An 8,121-nucleotide genomic window follows, 5' to 3' on the forward strand; every position below is an offset into this window, starting at 1 on the left:
AGCTCTACTTTCGATCTCATTGTTTAAAGACTACGGTCTAAATAAACAGAGTTTCGCTCTCTCTTCTGGCAGATGTATGTCAGGCAGGTTCTGCGTAAAGACCTCCCTTCCCCCCTGAAATGGCTCTTTAGCTATATTACTCTCAGGAGTGGGTTGATCCGTGTAGAAAACTTCCACAAAGCAAATGTCTGCACCCGAATTTGACACTGTGGAACCAGGAAGAAGCTAAAATCCATCAGGAGTGTGCCTGGCCCCTCGTTGACCTTGGGGGAGAAGATGGAAACTCCCTAGTCTTGAGTGTGGGGCTGCCATGGGGGGACCACACATTGCTTGGGGAGCTATTAATGGCCTTGATTCCAGGTTGACAGCTTCACCACTTAGTGGGTAAACTGCATTTCCGGTTAGAAAGTTCCTTTTCAATCAAGGTCAACCGTTATATTATCGAAGCCAATATGAAGTCCATCATAGGCTTGTAGGGGTTCTGGAAGGATTATAATATGCACATCAGATCTACCTGCTTGATTTATTGGGGACTTCTGGGATGTCAAATCAGTTCTTGATCTTTTGGCCTTTCCCCCAGACATTTGGCCCCTTCTTTTTGTGTCTGACCCTTGCCTAACTGAGTCAAAACCTCCCGGGCTCCCATGTGTAGCAAATCCGGCAGCTGTTGGTTTAACCGGATGATTAACAGGAGTGTCTACCACATGCCTCTGACTTAAAGGTACATTGTTGACCTAGAACTGTTATCCACAATGGTGGATGTAAGGTGTAACTGCTGGCCAATTGAGCAACTGTTCAATCTGACGGGTTCTTGCACCCCAAAGTTATTTGGTGATCCATCAGCACTATCCACAGGCATTAGTATACCTACAGGCATGGGAAGAGGACCATTTATGGGTGACCTAGAAAGACTCCAGTTCACCAGCTCTATCTCCTTATTGAGCACTACTGCGGACCGCTGTAAAAACAAATCCATAATCACTATAGTGCCTACAATGGCCCTCCCCGGATCTGTAGTCTCCTTACGTTTCCCTATGGTATAACCAGGTCTATGTACCAAGTAATGGGCTTTAACACAAGAGCAACCACACTGAAGGTCCACTGCTACACACACAGGCAGTTAAGCACACAGGCCTGGGGGCTCTGGATACAGGATACAAAGTCCCTTAATCACCTAATACTACAGCCCTGTAACCAGTAAACAATTTACAGATGTCTATGGAGATGAATATAAGGGTAGCTTTCTCCCTACCTGCTCCTCTGCCACTGGGGCTGGAAGAAGATCAAACTTGCTATGACATGATGCTGGGAGTTAAGGAGGGTGGAAAAGAGCAACCAAGAGAGTAGGACCAACGTAGCCTCCTCCAGTCTCAGACGGGGGCAAATGGGCTCCCCCTTGGCCGGGGCACGCTGGCTTGCCCCCTGCATGCCTTTCAATCAAAGTCAGCCATTGTAATATCGAAGCAATATGGAGTCCATCATAGGCTTGAAGGAGTCCTGGAAGGATTATAATATGCACGTCAGATCTACCTGCTTGACTGATTGGGGACTTCTGGGATGTCAAATCAGTTCTTGATTTTTTGGCCTTTTCCCCAGAAATTTGGCCCGTTCATTTTGTGTCTGACCCTTGCCTAACTGCAAATCCGGCAGCTTTTGGTTTAAACCACAGCTTTCCAAACTTTTCATGTAGGTGACACAGTAAGGCAGTGTAGCGAGCGATCATAGTGAGCGAGCCCAAACCACCTAAGTGGGGGTTTGGGGGATTCTCACTCACTCTCTCTAACCGTCTCGCTCTCTCTCTCTCCCTCTGTCTCCCTCTCTCTCCCTCTCTCTCCCTATCTCTCCCTCTATCTGTCTCCGTATGTCTCCCTCTGTCTGTCTACCTCCCTCTGTCTCTCTCTGTCTGGCTCCCTCTGTCTGGCTCCCTGTCGTCCTCCTCCCTCTGTCTGTCTCCTTCTGTCTCACGCTCTCTGTCTCCCTCTCACTGTCTCCCTTTCTCTGTCTCCCTCTGTTTCCATCCCTCTGTCTCCCTCCTTCTGTCTCCATTCCTCTGTCTCCCTCCCTCTGTTAACCTCCCTTTCCCTCTGTCTCTGTCTCCGTCTCCCTCTGTCTTCCTCTCTCTCTGTCTCCCTCTCCCTCTGTATCCCTCTCCCTCTGTCTCCCTCCCTCTGTCGCCCTCCCTCTGTTGCCCTCCCTCTGTCACCCTCCCTCTGTTGCCCTTCCTCTGTCACCCTCCCTCAGTTGCCTTCCTATCTCTCTCTGTCTGTCGCCCTCCCTCTGTCTCCCTCCCTCTGTCGCCCTCCTACCTCTGTCTGTCTCCCTCCCTATGTCACCCTGCTACCTCTGTCTGTCTGTCTCCCTCCCTCTGTCGCCCTCCTACCTCTGTCTGTCTGTCTGTCTGTCTCCCTCCCTCTGTCACCCTCCTACCTCTGTCTGTCTATCTCCCTCTGTCGCCCTCCTACCTCTGTCTGTCTCACTCCCTCTGTCTGTCGCCCTCCCATCTCTGTCTGTCAATCGCTCCCTCTGTCTGTATCCCTCCCACCTCTGTCTGTCTGTCGCCCTCCCACCTGTCTGTCTGTCGCCCTCCCTCTGTTGCCTGCCCTCCTTCCCTCTGTCTGTCGCCCTCCCACCTCTGTCTGTCTGTCGCCCTCCCTCTGTCACCCTCCTACCTCTGTCTGTCGCCCTCCCTCAGTCACCCTCCTACCTCTGTCTGTCTCCCTCCCTCTGTTGCCCTCCTACCTCTGTCTGTAGCCCAGCCTCTGTCTCCCTCCCTGTCGCCCTCCTACCTCTGTCTGTCTCTGTCCCTCACTACCTCTGTCTGTCTGTCTCCCTCCCTCTGTTGCCCTCCTACCTCTTTCTGTCTGTCTGTCTCCCTCCCTCTGTTGCCCTCCCACCTCTGTCTGTTTCCCTCCCTCTGTCACACTTCTACCTCTGTCAGTCTGTCTGTCTGTCTGTCTCCCTCCCTCTGTCACCCTCCTACCTCTGTCTGTCTCCCTCTGTCTATTCCAGACAGTAGACGGAAGAGGTATATTGGTTACATGGGCACATCCCACCGCATTTCTTTAGAGGCCAAAATATGTTTGTTAAGAATAAAAGAAAAGAAAAAATTGACCCGGTGGAGAATGAGGACACGGAGAGTTCTATTAAAATGCTAACAATATTTATAAAAAAAAAAGAATGTTATTTTCGCTTCCTGCAGAATATATGGTCGGAATTCTTTTTCTTTTCCATACACAGAGCAGACATAAGCTTTGCACACAGACAAGCTGATTGCGTGCCCTGCTGTGTAGAAAGACTCGCACTTTGCACTCTAACAGCGTTTTGTATTTAAATTTCTCGAATTTTGCAGAAAGTATTTGAATGACTCACGGTCCCCCACATGCCAGCTCTGTATCTCATCGGCGCGAGGGGGGGATGTTTTATCAGACAATCGGGTGTTTTCAACAGATGCCTCTGACTTAAAGGTACATTGTTGACCTAGAACTGTTATCCACAATGGTGGATGTAAGGTGTAGGCCCAGCGTAGCTACTCCTGTCTCGGACGGGGGCAAATGGGCTCCCCCTTGGCCCGGGCATGCTGGCTTGCTTCCAACATGCCTCCTGCTCTGCTAGATCCTGGAGATCCTTATAAGCACCTCCTGGGGCAAATTACATGCGTTGGCTGCTCCTGCCACTTGATCCCCTGGAAGATAGAGTCCTCACTTGAAGGCTGCTGATAAAATGGCACTGTGCTGTGCAAAGGACACGTCTTGCGCTGCAGGACCCTGGAGATCTTTATAAGTACCTCCAGGCATGAATTACATGTGTTAGCGACTCCTGCTGCTTGGCCCCCTGGGAGATAGAGTCCTCCCTTGCTGGGTGCTGATAAAGTGGCATTGTGCTATGCAAAGGGTTGTCATAAGTAGTTAGGTAAAAAAATATGAACACATTTCAAAAAGCAGAAACCCATTTGAAAAATGTGCCTGAATGCGAAATTGCCCAACATGTGAATTTCAAGGCATATTATATAGTATCAATATAAAAAATGTTAATGATTAATTCGACTGATTGGGAAAACCAGGTTACACAGCCCTACTCACAGAGTTTTTTTATATAGCACAAACATTACCTGGTATCGGGTATCAGATCCAATACATAGCACCAGTTGCGTTACATGGGGACACATTCATTATTTTTAGGCACACGGAGATTAAGTGATTTGCTCAGAATCACAGGATCATTGCCGAGACTCAAACCCAGTTTCCCAGATTCAAGGATGACCACGCAAGCCGTTAGGACAATATCTTTCCCCACCTGATAATGTACTCAGCCACTCCAATCATCCGCAGCATTTAAGGTAATTGAAGGGGTGAATACAATAGGTGTAGCTGCCAGATACTGTTTACAAGCAGGAGAGATTCTGCTTTTGCAGGGTGACATGATGTCAAATCCATGCCAAATTTAGGACTATAACTCAAATCCTCATTATGTGAATAGATCCAGTACTATGTTTGATATGTCTTATATTTTCCCAATACTCCAGAATGCCAGTTGATACTCATCCTAATAACTACAAACCCTAAGCACAATAAATCGAAAAGATTCCTTTTCAGAAGACTTTTAGTTGTTCTGCCTGATGGGTGAAGAGATCATAGGATAAATACATAGATGCCAAATACTACCATCCTCTCCTTCTGTGCAATTAGAGCTCAGGCGCTCGGAGCGTCATTGGCGACGCAAATTATTGCCCTACCCTCCGCCTCAAATACAAAGCCCTTCTTAACACCTATAAAAAAGCCATCTTAGCGGCCAAATCCAAATATTTTACGGAGCGAGTGGCCCTTTCGGCCAACAAGTCACGCGAGATCTTCTAACTAGTCCATAGTCTTGCTACCTCTGATCGTGCCTGTCTTTCCCCTGCTCCTTCTCAATCCCTCTGTCACTCTTTGAACGATTATTTCATCAATAAAATCATCACCATTAAGGCCAACATTCCCACTGTGTCCCAACCTGCTCTGTCTGACCATTCTTATCTATCTCCCTCTGTTCTGGATCATTTTGAACCTATTTCTTCTGAGCTCTTCCTTGACCTCCTCGTTAAGGTCAAGTCCGGTTCTCCTGCAGATTGTGCCCCTGCACGGATCCTTAGAACTCTTTATACTAGTTGCCCTACCCCCCCTCTCACTTTTCTCAACACCTCTTTGGTCTCGGGCTGTGTTCCCCCTTCCTTTAAATCTGCTATTGTTTTTCCTATTTTGAAAAAGGCGGGCCTTGACCCCTCCCTTCCATCCAACTTCAGGCCGATTTCCCTCCTCCCCTATCTAGGGAAGATTCTTGAAAGCTACGTGACATCCTGCCTTTCAACCTACATTAAGGAGAATCATCTCTTGGCCTCCCACCAGGCGGGTTTTCGTCTTGGCCACTCCACTGAGAGAGTGGTCCTCGCGGTCCTGGATGAACTTAAGGGCAAGGCCGATAGCAACCTCCCCCAGGCCTTGGTCCTTTTGGACTTGTCCGCTGCGTTTGACACGGTCGATCATGCCATCCTTCTCGACCGTGTCAGCGCAGCGGGCATCCAAGGCACTGCCTTCTCCTGGATCGCGTCCTTTCTTCAGGGCAGATCACAGGCAGTCCACCTCTCTGATTTTTCTGCTCCCCCACTCCCGGTCACCTGTGGGGTCCCTCAAGGTTCTTCCCTTTCCCCTCTTCTCTTTAATCTCTACATTCGCCCCCTCATCTCCTCTCTTCTCGAGCTGGGGGTCTCTGTGTACAACTACGCAGACGACCTCCAGCTCGTCTTTGATCTTTCCTCCCCAGTTGACTCTCTTCCTAAGTTTTGCTCTACCCTTGTTTTCATTTCTCAGTGGATGAGCTTCAACCATTTGAAGCTCAATCCCGATAAAATAGAGCTCGTCCTCACTGGCGGCTCGTCTAATCCCTGGTCTTCTGCTCACTGGCCCCTTTCTTTTGGTCCTCCCCCCTCTCCTGTCTCCTCAGTCCGGACTCTGGGCATCAAGATCAGCAATGATCTGTCCATCCACGCCCAAATCAGCTCCGTTGTGTCTTCTTGTTTTTCCTCCCTCCGCCTCATTCGCAAGATCTCCCGGTTCTTTTCTGTTGACGCCCTTAAAACCATTATCACGGCCCTCATTACATCCCGCCTGGATTATGGCAATGGCCTGTACGTTGGCATTCCTGCCTACGAAAATCGTCGTCTCCAGGCCATCCAAAACCAGGCGGCCCGTCTTATCCTTCGTCTCCCCAAATCCTCCCACATCACCCCGGCCCTCAAATCCCTCCATTGGCTCCCGGTTATCTTCAGGTCCCGGTTCAAATTAGCCTGTCTGGCTTTCCGGGCGCATGCTCGTTCTGCCCCGCTTTTCATCAACTCTCTAATCTCCTCCCACGCCCCCAGTCGATCTCTCCGCTCTTCTTCTCTTTCTCTCCTTCACGTCCCCCGCTTCCGTAAATCCCGAACTGGGGGCACCCGTTTTTCTGTATTGGCCCCCCAGATTTGGAACAATCTCCCTCTCTCCATTCGCTCTATCCCCATTTTCTCCCACTTTCGTAAAGCCCTTAGAACTTTTCTTTTTCTTCAGGCATTCCCCGGCTAACCTCTCCTGCGACCCTCTGTAGATTCTGATGTGCTCCTCAGCGCCAGGAAGCCGCTTGGCCACAGTGCGCTTTAGAAATTTCTTTTTCATTTCATTTCATTCATTTCATTTCATTTCATTTCATTTCAAATCTTACCTTTATGCTATGACTGCATACCCATAATACAGGACATTCCAAGGGAGCCCTTCACAAAAGGACAATACCCTCTGAAATAATACGCAGATATGGAAGGTGGTGAGTGGCAGATGAGCTGGAAGGTGAAAATCCAGCCTTACTAACAGTTTTCACTCTTCTTCAAATTCTCACCATGTAAAGGTTTGGTAATTAACTGCTGGTGTCAGTCGCAGCCATGACACACCTGACATTTTGGAATGTGTAGATGTTTCAGCTATTTTGAGAATTCACACTCATTAACACACCCCTGAGGTGCAGAGGCATTTTAAGTTGCATCCTGGAATTAAGTCCATCATTAGAGTTTGCACAAAGAGATAATACAAAAATACAACATAATTTCTGCCATGAAGGTGTTACACCTCATGGTTGCATTTAATTAACAACAACCAAGTAATTATTTTGTCTTTTATTGTTATTTGATTTCCTCTGCCAGCCTCAGATAAAACATAAGGATACAATAAAACTGTTTACATGATAAATTGTGTGCTAGGAGACTTATGCTCTTTTTTTGTTTCTCCATGGATGCAGGGTTTACATTCTTTCTACTTTAGCACCTCACTAATATAACACGCTAGAAGAACAGTGTGTACTGTGTTGTTAAGCTCTGCATCACCTTGAATCTCCCCAGTATAACAACAACCGAGCAGTCTTGGGTTCAGTTTAATCAGGTGTGAGAGTCCAAAGACTGTATAACATAATCTCTGTCAAAAAATATGATGATCATTGTACGCAATAATTAGCTGAGACTATTACATACAAGTCAGGCTGACTGTGTCCTTGTCCTGCTCTTGCTCTTAAGTCCCATCATGATGACATGTATGGACCATCTGTAAAACATTTCAGGTGCCCTGGAACCAGGCCCAAGTGGCCTCCATGAATTACTATTGTGGGCCAGCGGCCAATGTGAGAACTTGGGCACTGGAGTGGAAGTGATGTTCTTCCTAAATGCAGAAAACATTGATCTGACAGCAATGTTAATGGCTGATTATTGTTTGTGTTTTTTGTACAGGTGACGCTGTGAGACCATATAGCGCAAAAGGATGCACCACTCCAGACTACTGCAAAATTGGAGTTTTTCACCTTGCGGGAACACAGGCCTATGATTATGCTTTAAAGTGTTCCATGGCCCTGAAAGTGTGAGACCTTTGTTTATTGCCCATAGGCACTCCTACTCCAGCTTAGTAATTGTCAATAGAAACATTCCTAAAATCTATACAAGAGTGTGGAATGCAGTGTCTGATCTTGTGATGAGGAATCATATGAACTCATGTCAGCCTCTCTGAGACAGTGAACAAGTAGCCTTTGTGCTCAGTACAATCCAGGCCAGCATGCTGGTAAACAGTGGCTTCTCTA

The 8,121-nt window shown here is 47.8% G+C and overlaps 1 protein-coding gene across 1 annotated transcript in view; it reads left to right on the plus strand.

Annotated features, from left to right (window-relative positions):
• Positions 1–7,908, plus strand: part of LOC147663739 (phospholipase A2 inhibitor and Ly6/PLAUR domain-containing protein-like) — a 68,642-nt gene extending 60,734 nt beyond the window's left edge. Inside the window, exon 5 of the mRNA XM_086950240.1 lies at positions 7,778–7,908. Within this exon, the coding sequence (XP_086806366.1) occupies positions 7,778–7,908 (131 nt within the window). The remainder of the gene's footprint in view (positions 1–7,777) is intronic.
• Positions 7,909–8,121: the final 213 nt, after the last annotated feature.

The sequence above is a fragment of the Lissotriton vulgaris genome, unplaced genomic scaffold (genome assembly GCF_964263255.1).
Source record: "Lissotriton vulgaris unplaced genomic scaffold, aLisVul1.2 SCAFFOLD_1366, whole genome shotgun sequence".
In the NCBI taxonomy this organism is placed as follows: Eukaryota; Metazoa; Chordata; class Amphibia; order Caudata; family Salamandridae; genus Lissotriton; species Lissotriton vulgaris.